The following is a 16681-nucleotide window of genomic DNA, read 5'->3' as shown; positions in this document are numbered from 1 at the left end:
GTGAGAGATTTATGGAGTTCAGCCTACTTAATGCAGCAAAGGTTAAGAAGCAACTTGTTCATGGGTCTGTAAATGCCTCTCCAAACAGTAAAGAATGAACGCTATATGACTTCTTAATCTAGCAGACAGAGGTAGAAAAACATCTAAGGACTGGAATGTGAAACACCACTAACAAAGCAGAAGTGAAATGAAGAGCATGTGTGAGGAAGGAGGGTCTGCATTTCTTGAGAGCATTGGGGACAGTGGAAGAATAGAAAAGTTTAACAGAAAAGGCAGGAAAATCCTCAACACTTCAGCCTAGCAATATCTTGATTCAGTTTTTTGAGAACTAAGAAGTGCCATTTAAATCTCAGTTTCAAGTTCTTTGCTGGAATGAATTAATGACATTCTCTGGCTGAGACGTGAAACCAATCAGAATTGTTCATCATAAAAATCCCTCCAGCCCTGGAGCCATCTACTTTACCAAGGAGCAAATAATAAATTTCAGGGGCACACATTTAACCCTGTTTTGCAGTCAGCATCTTGGATCCCTCCAAGACGGGGATATGAAAAGCAGAAGGACCAGAGCAGACTGGTTATCTCTTTGGGCGACCAAAATGTGACAGCACTGCAATGGCCCTTCCAGGAACAGATTATGTGGAGACAAGACTAATTAGACATTCATTAAGTGCCTAACTCAGCACAGCGCTTAAGCACACATTTAACCTTCTCTCATTACAGTGTCACATCAGTGTCCCTTTTAAAGCTCCAGCTCTGATTACAGTGAAGCCAGCTCACTTTTGGGAGGGTCACTGGGATTTTCAGCCCATGAAGTCCCAATGCCCTGTGTTTCAGGAAGCTTTCCCATCTTCAGCCCCCTGGTCTCCTACCCCAAACAGGTGTGGGAGCCTATTCCAGGAATGCCAACTTGCATTCCTAAAAGACAGTTCACCTCTAAACATCAGGCCCTGCAACCAGTCTCTGCCTTCTTCCCATGTTGCCTGAGTCAGCCAGGAGAGATGTGATGCTAGCCAAAAATAGTTCCTCTGTTTAATTGTCTTCTCCTAGAAAAAAAAATCCCCTCTTCAAGCCTTCCTGGAGTAGCAGTTGGAGGTAGCAGCAGCAAGGAGGGGAGATGTGAGGGGTGGGCTGCTGCCGCCAATCCATTTCCAAGTGTGTCTTGCTGATCCCCAGGACAAGCTCCATGTGCAGCAAGACACCGAAATATCTCCTGCCGCCTCTGCACCTTGACAGATTCTTCCCACCCCCACCACTGCCCGTGTAACCTCTGCAACGTCTGCGTGGGACAGAAAGTGCGAAGAGGGTGTCTCACTAAACCCGGGAAGCAAATTTGGAGCGGTCTCTCCTACCTCCAGACATTGAAGAACAGATGCTGCAGACAAGGAGGGGTCACTTCAGCGGTGTTACTTTATGAAGTCCCTTGTAAATGACCACAAACATCCCTATGTACCCGAACCAAGTGTAAACTCGTTGGCCATGAGTGAAATCAGGCTGTCAGTTAGGTTTCTTGAGTGTCCCAGTAGTTCTGGAGCAACAGGGTCAGTGTGGCCACTTCTCAGCCGTGGCCAGGAGATCTGTGGTCTGGATCAGTAAGAGAAGTTCATCTCCCAGCTCTGCTCTTTGGCCACCAAAGCCAATGTCCAGCCCAACAGATCTATTCTCAGCCTGCTCTTGAGTGTCTTCAGACACCATCTAATCCAGCACACAGCCACATACATGTATTCTCCATCCTTTGGTATACCAGTGCCCAGGGATGGGGAGTGAACCTTTCCCAAGGGATCTCACCCACAGACCCTGCGAGCCAAAGCACGGCTGCTTCCAAGGCAGCATCTCATTGTAGCCTCTGTAGATTTGCACCCATCCATTTGCTTTGGAAATATCCAAGGTATAGAAGAGGCACATCAGGAAAAGTCAGCCTCCACATTTTGAGATGGTATCTGGGTGTCTGGCAATTCCTCATGTGCCTTGAAAGTCATCAGATTAGATTAGTACAACACAAACATACACCTTTTTCAAAGACGAAAGTGTCAAGACAGGCCCAGAAACAAAAAATTACTCAGGAAGCAGCAGGGGGCAAGGGGGGAAAGGAAAAAAAAAAAGCTTGTAGGGAAAAAAAAATGCTGCAAATACAATCAGGACAACAATGACAGCCATAACCAGCATCAGCACTTGGAAATCGGGAACGCTATCAAAATATTCCACCCACAAAATGCTGTTAAGTGATCACTGGCTCTCTGTCCAAATTGGATCTCGCCTCCATCTTCCTGATCAAGCCTTTGCAAAAATCAAAACAGACGCAGTGACAGACAGAGCAGCACATGGAGAGGCCGGGCAGCCTGCAAGCATCATTTCTATGTAGATGGCATCCCACCAGTGAAGATGATAATTCTGTATCCTCAATATGGAGCAGATGTGAGCAGCCAGCAAAAAATTATCTACACTCTCTACAAATATTTGACACCCGAAAAGGATTTCGATTCAGCCACCTTTGAGCCTCTTTCATATTTATTTTCTGGGAACATTCAAGCACTCAAGCTGGCCTAGGAGAGATCTTTACAAAAGCCAATATTAAGCTTGAATGCTTCAGGATTTGCTGAAAATCTTATTTCAAATTTCACCTTTGGTTGCAATGAAAAAGGTCATGCTGCTTGGGTTGAATGCATAAATCATCCAATCAGCAAATGCAATGCGTGACACATGACTTAACAAAGCTTGCATCACTCCAAGGAGGCAGCCAACACAGTACTCCTCACAAGCTGTTCACACAGGAGAAAAGGGGATTGCAAAGAAACCCGAAATCTGGAGAGTGAATATTGCCGTGTGCTCATAGCCATGGAGGGAGGCACGGCTGAAGAACTAATTTGCAGGATTTATGGCTCGGCTGTGTGCCTTCATGTATTGATTCACAGATCAGTGAGAAACAAAATCTCTCCCAAAATACACTGACGAAAGCACTAGTACCTGATCATATACTAATCTCTCAGCTAAAGCCAGACTGCGGTCTGCAAGAAAATCATGCTGCGCAGCTTGGACCTGTGCCTGGTAACCTCCTTCCTACTGCAAGCAAATTTCGCCTCCTTTTCCCCCGCCTTGAGAAATTCCCCCCTGATTGGGGGCTGCTGAAAAAAAACCAGGCAGGAGCCCCAGAGTCCAGACCCAGAGGGATGCCAACTTTCTCCCGGTGGCAGAGGACATTTAAGTCCAGCACTTGAAGAAGATGAGACCCTTGGGTCAGGTGTGGGTCTGAACCTCGCCGAATTGGAGGCTTCCCTCCCTGCTGCCCAGATTCCTATTTAGCATCACGCCTCTGCTTTACATAACCTGCCTGCTGGCAGGTGGGACAGGAGCTGAGAATAAATACATCAGAGTGGATCTAACACAGGCGCTGAAATAAAGGATTCACTTTCGGACTCCCTGATTCCCTTCGGCTTTACATGGCCCCATAGCACCAGCAGAGACCACGTTGGATCTCTGGAAGGAGCATCGCCCTCCCCAAATCAGTGCCCAGATCAGACCTGAAGAGCATCTCACCTTTATTCATAGCCCTTTTTGTCATGCCTCTTCCACCTCCCTAGTCCCTTTCCAGCCCATACCATACTCAAGATCATCAACAAAACACTGACAAAATAGCTGAGGAATGAGCCCCAGCAAAGGCACATGTGCAGCAAGTAATCCCACAGAAGCAGCATGGTGAGTTTTTTTCTGAAAGCCTCCAGAAGGACAGTGAGGCTGAGAACAAAATAAGCGTGCCTTCTGTTGCCGTTCCCTTGAACCAGACCTGAGAATTAAGTTTTTGCCATGAATTAAAATGGTTGATGAGGCTGCTGAGTGCAGCCCGCCTCAGGAGGTAGCTTGGATCCTGGCTTTTCTAGGACATCTGTAATTACGTTGGAAAACTGCTCACCCTCAGGTAAGACTCCCCTCCCAGCAGCTCTGAGGCTGCAGAACTAAAACAAGCAAGGCACAAGCCCCAGGAATTAATGAAACAATTTTGGGGTATATTTAGGGGAAGCTGCTTTGCAATTTCAGTCGCAGGCTCATAAAGAGCCATCGAGGGTTACCAGACCTGCCTATCAATTAGGAAATAAAGTTTTCATACCAGGTATCCGCAGACTTAGACACAGAGGTGATGGGGACAGTGTGAGACCCAGGAGAGGAGAGCCCAACCAGCCCTCCCTCCCAAACACCCTCGGCCGCCCTCCACTCACCCAGAAACTCCACTCCGCTGCTGTCCTTGGGGCTGCTCATGCAGTTCTCCAAGTAAATTCCATCCTTATAGCAATCTTCCTTCTTCCTCGTGAGCCCCAGGATCTCGCTGGCCTGATCTAGGACCTCCCCTCCCGAGCAAGAGCACGGGGTCTGCATAATGCCGCACGGGTGGGAGCTGCTGCTGATGGCCAAGCACGCGTCCAGCCACTTGCAGAGCATCTGGCAAGCGGCTTTGCTAGGGTTCCTGTTGCCCACCACGAGGTACTCCACCGAGAAATCCCTCTCCTGAGCCTTTGTGGGCTTCCACCGCACGGGCCAGCTCTCCACCCCCGGTGGCGTGGTCTGCTTCATCTGGAGGAATTGCTTGTTGGACTGGAGGAAGGCATAGCGGGTGGACCCGTCGCAGAGCTTCAACACATCGTCGAAGCTCTCCATGCCCAGGTAGGTGCGGGTGGACTCCAGGAAGGAGTCGAACTGGTAGGTGCGGATGTGCTGGTGGTCACATACGCCAGTAGGTTTTAGGATCTTCATGTACAAAGTGTACCTCCGAGGGTCAGGGTTCTGGATAATCCAAGAGCAGAGAGAGGAGTTCAATGGGAAGACGGCAAAGGAGGAGAAATACCCAAAGAATTTCCCCTGGACCAAAGTGGTGCAGGGAGTTTGTGCCAGGTCCAGAGCGACCACGGTCCACACAAAGTAGAGTGGCGATACCAAAAGCAGGTTCAGGGCAGATCCAATGCTCCTCATCCTAGGTCTCTGGTCCTCTGGAACTCAAAGTAAATGTCAAGCAGGCGCCAGATCCTGGACATAACAGGGACCAGCTTAGAGGAAAAGTGAGAGTTTAAGAGGCTCTGGATCCGAAATCAAGCCAATCCTCCCATGTCTGGATTTGAGCTCCCTCCTGTGGCCATAAACAACACCTGGAAAAAAAGGGAAGGAAGGGAGGAGGGGAGAGAAAGAGAAGAGATTTTGGGATTTCGTTTTTTTGGTGGTGGTTTTTTTTTTTTTAATTAACCCCTTGCAAGGCTGACAATCCACACAGCATCCCCAGTCCCAGCACGTTGTATTGGGGGAAGATGCAGCCCCACATCACCATCCCCACGCTAGGTTTGGGGGTGTCCCCATTCCCGGGACGTCCTAACCCCCAGGAGGGTCCCCAGCTGTGACTTACAGTGGGGGGGACAAGACAGCTGTGACCCCGCTTTCCCAACACCCTCTGCCCACGCAGTGCCCCTCTGCTGAGCTGAGTAGAGCCTTTGCAATGATTTCTAACCATCTCCCCAAAGCAAACAACATTGATTTCTGGTTTAGGGAGTTTCTAGCCCTCCCCATCCCAAGGGAGCCAAGGTGTTGGTTCGATGCAGATTTCAGGCTGCACTTGGGGAGGGTGGGCTGGAGGTCGGCATGGGCAGGTGGGCTCTGCCTCCTCTCTTCCTCCTGCCAGCCCTTGTTTTTTTGCTTCTTTCTGTCTCTCCTTTTCTCTTTCCTTCCTCCTTTTCCACCAAACCAGTGCAGGGGAAGGGAGCTGTTGTTCAATACTCTAACCCTGAGCCCAGACAGGAGGCCGGGCTGGAAGGAGCTGTGCACCCAGTACAGGAGGAAAAAAGGGTGATAGAGGCAGATTTTAGGTCTTCCCACATCAGGCAGCCAACTCGCCTTTCACCCCTGCGTGCAGGACACCCCAAAACCTGTGGTACTGTAGCCGGGCATAAAGCACCTCCAGAGAGCGCGAGTCTTCCCTGCCACCCCCAGAACCTCCTTCAGACCCCAAAACCTCTTCAGCAAAAGTAATATCACTCTTGCATTGTCCTATGGGACCCATTCCCTGCAGCCCTTTGTAGCCCAGATCTCTTCTTCAGCCCAACTGCCCAGACCCCTGTGCCCCCCCTCCATGCCGAAGAGACTCCTGGACCCTCTGCACTCTTCTAAGTCTCCTTCTTTCTTACCCCACCAAGAAGACCCCCCCTGTACTCCCTCACCCCCATCTCCCCTCTTTCCAGGGGAGGAGAAAAGAGGGGTAAGCACTGACAGTAGCAGGACTCTTTTCATTTTGTCCCCCTGCCCTATGTAGTGGGCACCCCCATGTTTGGGGATGGGGCTTATTAACAGATGCAGGAGTTGACAGACAGGGGGGGCAGACCCTCAGGACGTGGGGCAGAGCTTCTCCCACTGCTGGGCATACAGCCACGGCTCTTTTCCTTCTCACCTTTCCAGCTATTTCTTTTCCTGCCCTTTTGGCTCACCCCAGGTAGAGAAAAATCAGCATTCTCCCCTTGGGTGAGGTTTGCCCTGGCCCTGCTGCATTTGCTGCCTCCAAAACAGGGCATGCTGCCCAATTTCAAAAGAACAGATCAGACCCATGGTGGGGAGGTTTCCCTTACCAAGTCAGACTACTGCCTTGATTTCAGGAGCCTCTCTGGTCCACAGGTTAGTGAAAAGCCAGTGCTCAGGGCTTCTGCAACGAAGCTTGAGTGCAAGCAGCCCGGCTCCTGAGACGCTAACATTGTCCTGAGCTGCAACCCCCAAATAATTCAGATCGTATGGGATGTGTTTCTTTGTGATCAGGGACCACGGTGACACTGCCAGGAAGGAATTAAGGTGAAAGTTTACAGAGAGGGGCACCTGCTGCAAGGGAGGAGGGAAATGTACCTTCTCCATTGCAGCCATTGACCCTCCTCACAGCCCCATGGTGTCCAGACTGCTGATCCCCAGTCCTGCCCTCTCCCATTCCACTGCCAGGCTCTGCCTTCCCAGACTGCAAACAGAGGAAGATTTCACAGCAGCCTAATTCCCAGCAAATCTACAATTCACACAGCTAAACCAAATCTTGCCCCCAGGAGAGACTGAAAAATAAGAGATGAAGCCCACAGACCATTCTGTGCATCTTGGAGGAGATAAGAAGCCAAATACATCTCCACATTCACCCCTTGGTTTTTCTCCTCCCTCTACATCAAAGCCTTATCTTTGCATCACCCCTCTTCTGCAAAAGCCATTTTTTCTGGGAAGGAAAGGGTTAGGTAACTCGAAAGTCAGATCCGCTATTTGCAAACTGTGTTTCATCGGAGCTTCAAATCACTGCAGCCTCTTCCAGCAGATTCCTGAGTGTCTGTTGGACCTGACACTAATCAGCATGGAGTCCAAATGCATTTGCACTTAAATTTTTTAGAAGTCAGGTCCCCACTCCTGACAGTGGTTTGCAGCCTGCAAAGCTCCGCAGTGCAAATCTCCCCGTGCCAGACTCCTGCCTGCCTCGGGGACCGGATTTCAGGAACGCAGCCTGCTTAGCAGATGCAAAGCAGTGCTTGCTTGCAAAGAAAAACCACAGGCATCAACTAAACATCCTATAAATTTCCAGAAAGGTCATCCTGATTAGCAGGAGGGGTTGCTTACAAATGACTGTGAATGCCTTAAATATCAGGTCTGGTAACTGAAAGGTGCTTGCTTAGCTGAGACTCTGAAAGGGACGGCTGGTTCACCTCTCCCTCGCTGTAGGGCAGCGCCTGAGCAGCTCGTGTTGTTTGCAAGCAGGCACAGCCTTTGCAAAGCCAAAGTCTATCTGATCTTCTCACCCATGAGCCAGCCAAGGATCATCTTAACCTCTGGTTCAGACCGTGAAGAAACCGGGTTGGAAGCAGCAACCAGTGGGACCTCCATATCAGTGGGATGATTAGGAGACAGGGCACGCACCAAGATCCAGTCCCTAACGGTGACTTCAGTGCGTGGGATTCAGCCCAAGCCTCCTGCCCTCCACAAACCCATTTTTTCTGACACTGGCCACAGTGCTGCTGCTGAATGAGGATGCAGCAAGCACAAAACGCATTCCCCCTCACCACCCCTCTCTGGGAAAAGCACCGTAAAAGCCAACAAACTTTAACTAAACAGACCCGTTAATGGGACGCTGTGTTATGGTTGTTAGGTCTCAGAATTGATTTCCCCTGAATGCAGTCCCATCTGGAAGGTTTTGCCATAAGGAACATCAACATGTTTTTTTCTCCTTCAACTAATACTTGCTGAAGTGGGAATCTTTACTCAGAGCAGAAGTGAATAGACAAAACCCCCCTCCACACCTGGATCTTTGGCTCAACACGTGTTGGACCTGGCAGGGAGGGAAGGTGCAAGGGGCAGTTGACTGGCTGTTGCATTTCAGCAGAGACATCCATCTTCAACACTTTAATCCAGAAAAAATCCCAAGGGGGACATATACCAGAGGCTGAAGCCTGCAGTTGGGGAAGTGATATTAAATGCGTGAAAAGACAGATTATTCCAGTGTTGGAGATCATGCTCCTATGGCACACAGGCAAATTTACCCGTATTTCCATGGTTGTTGCCACAGCTAGTGTCTAGGTAGCCTGGCTATTTCTGTGATTTTGTGTGATGGGAGACATCCATGCCTAGGCTCCTGTGCCTGGGAGATGGGTCTGGCAGAGAAGCCTTTTCGGGAGTAAAGCTTGGGGACAGCAGGTGACCGTGGAGTACCTTGGGCTGTCCCTTGCCTCCATTTCTCAAGGACAAACCAAAAGGCAAAAATATTGTCTTCTCTGAGTGTGTGCCCCTGGCAGAAAGCTGTTGTTCATCCCAAGCAACTCACGCAAAAGAGGCTGAGAAGTTTGGTCCAAATGGCCCTTCTGCCTTGGTTACCTTGTGCAGGTCTTAGAGATGAGGAAGCAGAGGGTTATGAAGAGATGTGAACCACCAGCATGACTCCTGCACCTTCACACCACTGCACAGAGCCTTGGTAATTTTTTCTACGTCCTTGCTGAGTATTTGCCATCCCACCCTGGCACCCACCGGAGCAGGCACGGTTCAGAAACACAATCTGAGACAAACCTTCACAGCTTAAACAAAACCAGGCAGGCACTGAATCACATGTTACACTTGGCACCTGGGCTGCCCAAAGGGTTTAGGCATCCAGTTTGCACTGGTCCCAGTGAATTTTGGAGCCTGCAAGCCGTGGTGAGCTGCTTGGTGGTGCACCCTATTTTCCTGCAGTAACGGTAAACCAAGATGATCCAGGCCTGAGACTGGAGTTTTCCACCACCCTCATGTCCCTTTTTGCTTTCTCCACACATTTGTGTGTCCCAAGCACACCCCATGCCCATCCTGAGGATGCACATAGGACATGGGGATGCACATGGGACATGTGTGACCAGGGAGGGATCAGAGCGTCCCCTGACTCTGTCTACAACTGCCTTCACCCTCTGCCTATGAATATCCCTGTGTGCCGATTCACCCCGTCCCACCAAGACCTTCCAGATGGATATCTCCAAACTGATGTGTCCGAATTTGTAGCTGTGCCCCAGCATAAGGATTTCAGCTCTGCACGAGCAGGAGGAGCCCATGAAATGCCGGCAGTGCTGGGACGTGCCCTGCTTTGCAGAGTCTGTGCATTGCACAGAGTCCTCCCACGCGGGAAGGGCAACCTCCACGGTTGCGTATCTACCACCTTCCTCGCTCGTGCTGGTGACACAGGACTTTTGGTGCAGCACCCTGGATCTGGCCAATGGAGGGCACCCTTAGACATAGACACAAATACACACACACACACACACAAACACTCCATGGAAGAAAAAAAAAAAGAGGAAAAAAATCAAAACAATGACTGCAGAGAGGGCATCCTTCCCCACTGCTGCTTGTAGGACCTCTCCCAACACCTTCACCCTGATCTTCCCCCACTAGCTCAGCTGTACCCCAACTCCCCTCTCTCTGCCCACCGCCTCAGATCTGCTATCGTCCAAGATTTACCTCCCTCTGCTTTTCCTTCTCCTGACCTTGGTACACAGCTGACATCCCAGCAGGATGAAAACCACTCTCATCAAGCTAATCCTCCTTTCCTGGGGCTTCCCATTTCCCTGTAAGAAGTCCCCAGGTATCAAACAAAATATCCCTTTTGCCGGAGGCAGAAAATCGCCTGGCTCTGAAAAGCTCAATCCCTTGCCACTGTGAGAAAACACGGGAAATGAGTATGCTCTGTCCTTATTCACAGGGAACTGCTAGCAGGAAGAAAAAAAAAAAAAAAAAAAGCTGCACCCTCTTGGAAATCTTCTTTTTGCTACCGAGGTGAGTGAATGAAGCACGGTGGAAATGCCTGGAAAAACACGGTGGCATCTGCGAACTGACAGAACGTAGAGGAGTCAAGGAGAGCTTGGACCTGGCTGTCGTTTGGCTGCAGTGGCTCTACTGGGCTGCAAGGAGAGGAGTTAGCCCTAGACAGCACCTAGAGAGGGATGGAGCTTGGACAAGTCCCAGAGCAGTGCCTCTTCCATAAAATTGGTGCTCAAAATCAGGTTTTTCCTTAGTATTGTTTTTAATGATCCATTTTCTGTTTTCTGTGAGTATTTACTTGACTCTGGCACTTCCCAGCAACAGTTTATCTATAGAGATTTGTGCTTATTTTCTGGCACAGCAGAATCTAGTGAAAACTAGGACCTGAAGGAGCAAAAGGATGACTTGGTGGGTATTGCAGGACTGGGAAGTGCTTTAGGTGTCACCCTGACTTCAATGCACATTGATTCTCTGGTGAGACATTTCAGACAGGGACTGTATCCTGGAAAGGCTGCTAAACCAGTTCCAGCTGGAGCTCCCCAGGTCCGGATCTACTCTGGTCAGATCTACCTTTGGACCAAATGCTGAGAGCTGAACTCAGACAAAGCCCCATTGGGAAGCAAAGAAAAGCAGACAAGGGTCAGATAGATGAGAGTTCAACCCTGCTCCCCTCCTGCTGTTTCACTTGGCAAAAACATTTTTCTGCATAGACCCTTCCAATCTGGCATATTTGCTCCACCGCTGTAGAGACTGATGTACTGCCCACTGTTTCTATCCATCTCACTCTCCTGAGTGCAGAGAAAGCCTGATTCTCACCTGCCTGCTGTGTCAATAAATGATATTTATACACACTAGCATCCTTCATCCCAAATCTCTTTCAGCTCCAACCTGGAAAGGCACCCACTTTAGGGGTGGACTCCAGCAGACGTGTAACAGCCTGCAGGAACAGCATGAATAGGGTGGGAAATATTTGATCCTGTGATGGGGATTGGCTTGTGGGGTCAGAATCCTGGTCCCATTTCAATTTTCAAAGGCTGGAAGTGGGAATTTGGGGAAAGGGAGGGCTGAGAGGTGATATATAGAAATGGATCATACTAGGATGCCCCAAGAGGCTTTCAACCACAATGAAGAAACTCCAAAGCCCCTGAGCTTTGGTTGAACCATTCCATCTCTGATCAGCACTGGCCAGATGGGGAGACACTGTCAGGGGGAGCCAGAGGCCAGATTTTAATCCTGGCTCCAAGATTTGTGCACCCTCTCAGTTAAGCATCTCTGCCAATCCATGCTTCGGTTTTCCCACCTGAAAAGATAGATGTATGAAGCATCCTCTGCTTTTCTCTAGTGCTCTGTGATCTGAAAAGTGCCAGCAAAGTGCTGAAGATGGTGACTCATTTCCAACCCACTAGGATTTCATCCTGAGGTGAGATTAACAACCTTAAAGACTGCTCCAGATCATGTTAATTGAAGATGGGCCCATAGGTAAAACTCTCAGGCAGGGGTGTAGGCAGCTCAGGCTCAGTTCCTGGCTCTGCATGTTTTTTTTGCAGTGAGTGGGATCAGGAGACAGCTGAGCAGAAGGACTGGACCCTAAAATCTAGGACCCGGTAAAACTTCTGTAGAGAAAAGCCCAGCAGACAAGGAGGGCCAGATGTGCTAAATCTGGTCCCAGATGTGGCTGCCAGAGGGGAGTGGGCTCAGGGCTCACCAGCACCTTCTGTTGGGTCCAAGACAGCCTCAGACAGATGTCATGTGTGTACCTCGCGTCTTTTAAACATCACCTCAGCCTGAGCTGCAGCTGTGTTTTTGTCCTCAGCTTTCCTCTGTGCGGGTAAGATGTCATTGGCATGGCCTGCTGGGAGTACTACCAGGACTGGGAGTTTCTCAAGGACTGCATGACAGAGGGATGGGTTAGATGCCATTGCATAGTAAAGTCAAGGAGCCTACAGGGTTCTTGGCAGAAAGCAGCTGATGGAGGTCGTCATGACGTTACATCTTTCTCTGCCTCAGTTTCCCATCAGCAAAGCAGATTTGAACTCTAGTTAACAGTGGTAAGGTACAGTCTGCTGCGAGTTTAGGCTGGTCATTGCTCCACACTGTTCCCAGGCATTTCCTCACTCCCAGGGGAATACACAACTCTTCTGATCCCAGTAAGATCAGCCTTTCCTCCATCAAACATACCCTCTGACTGCCCTAGCTCCCATCCATCCCCACCAGCGGTACCACCTGAGGAGCAACGCACATTGCCGAAAACCACCCTGGATTCTACACCAGCAAATCCTAGGAAACTCCCGCTTCCCCTTGTTGCTTTATTTCTGCCCGTTAGTGCTCCGTGGCCAACCTTTTGGGGTCTTTTCCCCTCTGCTCCCACCTTGCTCCTGGGTGTGAGGGTTACACAAGAGGGCCTCTGAGGGCAAGGTCATCCTAATGAACGGCAGAAAGCAGGCAGGGGCTAGACCGCTTCCATCGCCGCTCATTCATGTGGAGCACCGGGATGCGATTGATTGGAAATTCAGCTGGAGGTTAAAAGCACTGGCGTTAGCTGGGGAGCTAAGTGGGAGCCCCCCCGGGGAGAGGGGATGTTTAGGGGGGGGCTGTGTGTGCATGCTGAGGCTCAGGTTTGCATGAGCGCATAGGCAAAGCAATGGCTGGCAAATCCAAAACTGGGCTTTGCGATTCACGGGGTCGCACATGCGTGAGCCAGAGCTGAGTACACGTCGCGACGCTGCTCGCTTATGCATCCCGCATAAATCATATGCACCAGGGCTCATTTTCTGGCCCCTGAGGCTGAAAGCCTTGACATGGCTCACGTCCACGTGGCTAAATTGCCTATCGCCCAAAGCAGAACAGCCTTGCCACAGTGCCTAATGCTGTCTCCTGACCTCTGCGCAGGGGTGGTTGTTGTTGGCTGGGGCCAAAACCTTGCCAGAAAGTGTCCTGAGATGCGTAGGCAGTGATGGGACAGTGTTTCAGGCCATGTACTGGCTCTCTGGAGTTACTGGTGCAGAGATGGCTACAGAGGATGAAGGAAAAGCTGGTGCCTTGGCCAAGGCATCTGGAGTTCTGCTCCTGCCCAGTCTGTCCAGACGCCCTGGGACTGAATACCAACTGGATTCAGCCCTTTGCCTGCCCCGCGGCAGCCTGGAGCTGGGCTGGCCAAAGGAAAGGAGAAACAAAGGTTGAAAACCCAAGTAGCTGTTTTTGCAACCAGCTCCAGACTAGGATCTGCACTAGCTCAAGTCCTGGTGCTTGTCCCAGCACCAGGAAAGTAGATTTCTACTTTGCTGTCCTTCAGCTCCTTACATGAGTGGGTATAATCAGCAACAGGGGATGACCACAACCAGAAGCCTTTGACCAGCCCTGGATGTACAGAAATTTTAATGCGTGCTCTTCATCTGACTCCTTTCACGACTTTGTGCTCTCTCTCAATGACCATGCCTCAGTTTCCCCATCTGATAAACAGCACTGACACTACCCCAATGATGGAGATAGATTTCCTAGGCAGCAGCTGGGAAAAGAAGGAAAGGCTACATCAGGGCCCAATTTTACAGCAACCCTGAAGGTGCATCGTGCTCAGTTTTTGAATGCTGCTGCCTCAGCACAGTTAAAACTGGATTGGGAATGTTTCCCCTTTTGACAACAGGAATTCAGCTCATAATTTTAGGCATTCAGTTACCAATGCCCAGTGAGGATGTCTTTAAATTGCACACAGAAGGACCGTAAGATGGTATTGCTCAGATTTGCAATTTTCCTGTACCTCTCAGTGGGAGGAAGATGGAGATTCAGGTTGTGGCTACAAGAGACACATCAAATACAGGTCCTTTTAGTAAAAGCAGAACTGTGACCCTCGTTTGCTTTACTTTCACTCTCCATGGAGTGAGCAGCACAGGAGAACTTGACCTACAGGACTGTGCTAGCTATGGGAGTGATTCCAGCTGCTTCTACACAGTCTGAAATGAGGGGCTTTGAAGTCTTCCGATACCAAACTTCCCCGTGGCATGGAGACGGTAGAAATACCTGAGCTTGACCAGGGTGTGGGACCTTTCTGTCAAGTTGAGCACAGACCCTGAAGGTGGAGAGAACCAGGAACATACCAGATCCCCTTTAAAGCCCCAAGTTTCAGTGGTGTTGGGTCCAGCCATGACCTTGAAGCAGCAGAAGTCTGCAACCTGAACTTACAAAACAAAAGAATGATAAATATGTGCATTTTTACAGCACCTTGTCTCCAAGGTCCTCGAGGGACATAGAGAGCAGCAGTGAATTAAGCCTCATGACGCAGAAAGCCATCCTTACTGGCCCCAAAGGCCACACACAAACAAAAGGAAGTACTTTTTCACACAGCTCATAATTCAATTGGGGACCTCATTGCCACGGGATGCTGCGGAGGCTAAATGTATAAAAGAGTGCCAAAATGGATTAGAGAATTTGTGGAGGACAAGTCTATCAGTTCCTATTAAACACGATGGTCTGGATGCAACTGCCAGTCTCAGAAGTGTCTACTCTTCTTTGCCTTTCCTTCAGTCTTTCATTGTGCATTCAGATGGACTTGGATGGCTCTGGGTCAGGGCAATCCCCAATATCAATACAGGCTGGTAGGTGAATGGATTGAGAGCAGCTCTGCGGAGAAGGACTTGGGGATACTGGTGGATAAAAATTGGACATAAGCCAGCAATGTGCTCTTGCAGCCCAGAAAGCCAATTACATCTCGGGCTGCATCAAAAGAAGTGTGGCCAGCAGGTCAAGGGAGGTGAGTCTTCCCCTCTACTCCACTCTGGTGTGACCCCCCTGGAGCACTGCGTCCAGCTCTGGGGTCCTCAGCACAAGAAAGACATGAACATGTTGGAGCGGGTCCAGAGGAGGGACACAAAAATGATCAGAGGGCTGGAGCACCTCTCCTATGAAGAAAGGCTGAGAGAGTTGGGGTTGTTCAGCCTGGAGGGCTCCGGGGAGACCTAACTGCAGTCTTTCAATATATAAAGGGGGCTTATAAGAAAGATGGAGAGGGGCTTTTTACCAAGGCCTGTAGTGACAAGACAAGGGCTAACGGTTTTAAACTGAAGGACAGTAGGCTTAGACTGGATATGAAGAAGAAATTTTTTACAATGAGAGTGGTGAGACACTGGACCAGGTTGCCCAGAGAAGCTGCAGATGCCCCATCCCTGAAGATGTTCAAGGTCAGGTTGGATGGGGCTTTGAGCAACCTGATCTAGTTGAAGATGTCCCTGCCTATTGCAGGGGTTGTGTGGAATAGATGATCTTTAAAGATCCGTTCAAAACCAAACCGCCCTACGATTCTGTGATTCTATGACCTTTGCTCCTTCCCTAAATAACCATTCTTGCCTTTATTATAGAGAGGTGCAGGGATATTAGTAACCACCCCTAAGCCACAAGACGTATGTCCATACTGCTAAACAAACCATGGCCAGAGCCTGAAACTAAACAGAGTGTCACAAGTCACATCCATATTGCTAAACTCCTCTACCAAAATGGGTTGACCTGATCCATGTCCTCCTGTTCAGTCTGCTGTGTCCTGCACGATGCCATTACAGTGCTTGGGAGAACAGACATCGGGATGGTCATCTACCCCCACCTAAACCTTTCTGGAGTGTCATGCTGAGCAGCAAAGGGTTCCTGCCTGCTCTGCTCCCTGGAGGATCCCCTTTTTCCTTGCAGACTCCTCAGGGCAGACACTGCCTTCCAGGCTCCCCTATAACAAATCCTAAGATGCTCGAATGTAGACAGGCTGGCAAAGGGATGCAATCATAGCACAAGCGCTAACGAGCTGGATTATTCCTTGCATCTCATCTATCAGCCTCATGACAAGCAGTTCAGGATTTGCATAAACGGCACAGATGTATGCTTTTCCCCTGTTCAGTCTTCTCTCCAGGAACCCTTAAGTGATGTGACATGGGAGGGAAGATGGCTTACTGGTGAGGGGTAAGCATGGGGGTTATTGGGAAGCAAAGGACTCCTCTCTTCTCACTTTCTTGGGCTTTATTTAATCACAGGAGATGATAGAGGATGTTATGAAGTGATTTGTGCAGCATTGAGAATGTGCTGGTTTGGGGCTGGGGTTAGTTAGCTGTCTGTGTGCAGCCATGATGAAGATGAAGGATTGAAGGAGGATGGTTTATATTTATTCTGAGAAGGGCTCGGGTGGTGCTTCATCACAGGGATGACAGCAGAATCTGTGATTTTTACATGCTCCTTCATTTGTATGGGTTTTCATTTCTGGCTCAGAGGACAGGCAGACAGGACTGGAGTGAAGAGCTGGAGGGGAGCTGGAAGTCTGCAGACAACAGGCAAGGCTCAGATTTAGGTTTCTACCTAAGACCTAGGAGGGGACCCCATCTACAAAGCCACGTGCAGGCAATTCTTCTGCTTCCCATTTCCTCCAGAGAAAGATTCTGAGACTGTTCGTTCTTCTTTCAGC

General features: G+C 49.7%; 1 protein-coding gene across 9 annotated transcripts in view; it reads right to left on the bottom strand.

The window, feature by feature from the left end:
* ADGRB1 (adhesion G protein-coupled receptor B1) overlaps positions 1-16681 on the bottom strand; it is a 284292-nt gene that overhangs the window by 200327 nt on the left and 67284 nt on the right. For all 9 annotated transcript variants that reach the window (XM_069780159.1, XM_069780156.1, XM_069780162.1 and 6 more), the window contains exon 2: positions 4209-5129. In XM_069780159.1, coding sequence (XP_069636260.1) covers positions 4209-4956 — 748 coding nt within the window. In that variant the 5' untranslated portion in view covers positions 4957-5129. The remainder of the gene's footprint in view (positions 1-4208; positions 5130-16681) is intronic.

This window comes from Haliaeetus albicilla, chromosome 3 (genome assembly GCF_947461875.1).
Source record: "Haliaeetus albicilla chromosome 3, bHalAlb1.1, whole genome shotgun sequence".
NCBI lineage: Eukaryota > Metazoa > Chordata > Aves > Accipitriformes > Accipitridae > Haliaeetus > Haliaeetus albicilla.
The sequence above is the reverse complement of the archived record's forward strand: the minus strand, read 5'-3'. Positions and strand labels throughout refer to the sequence as shown.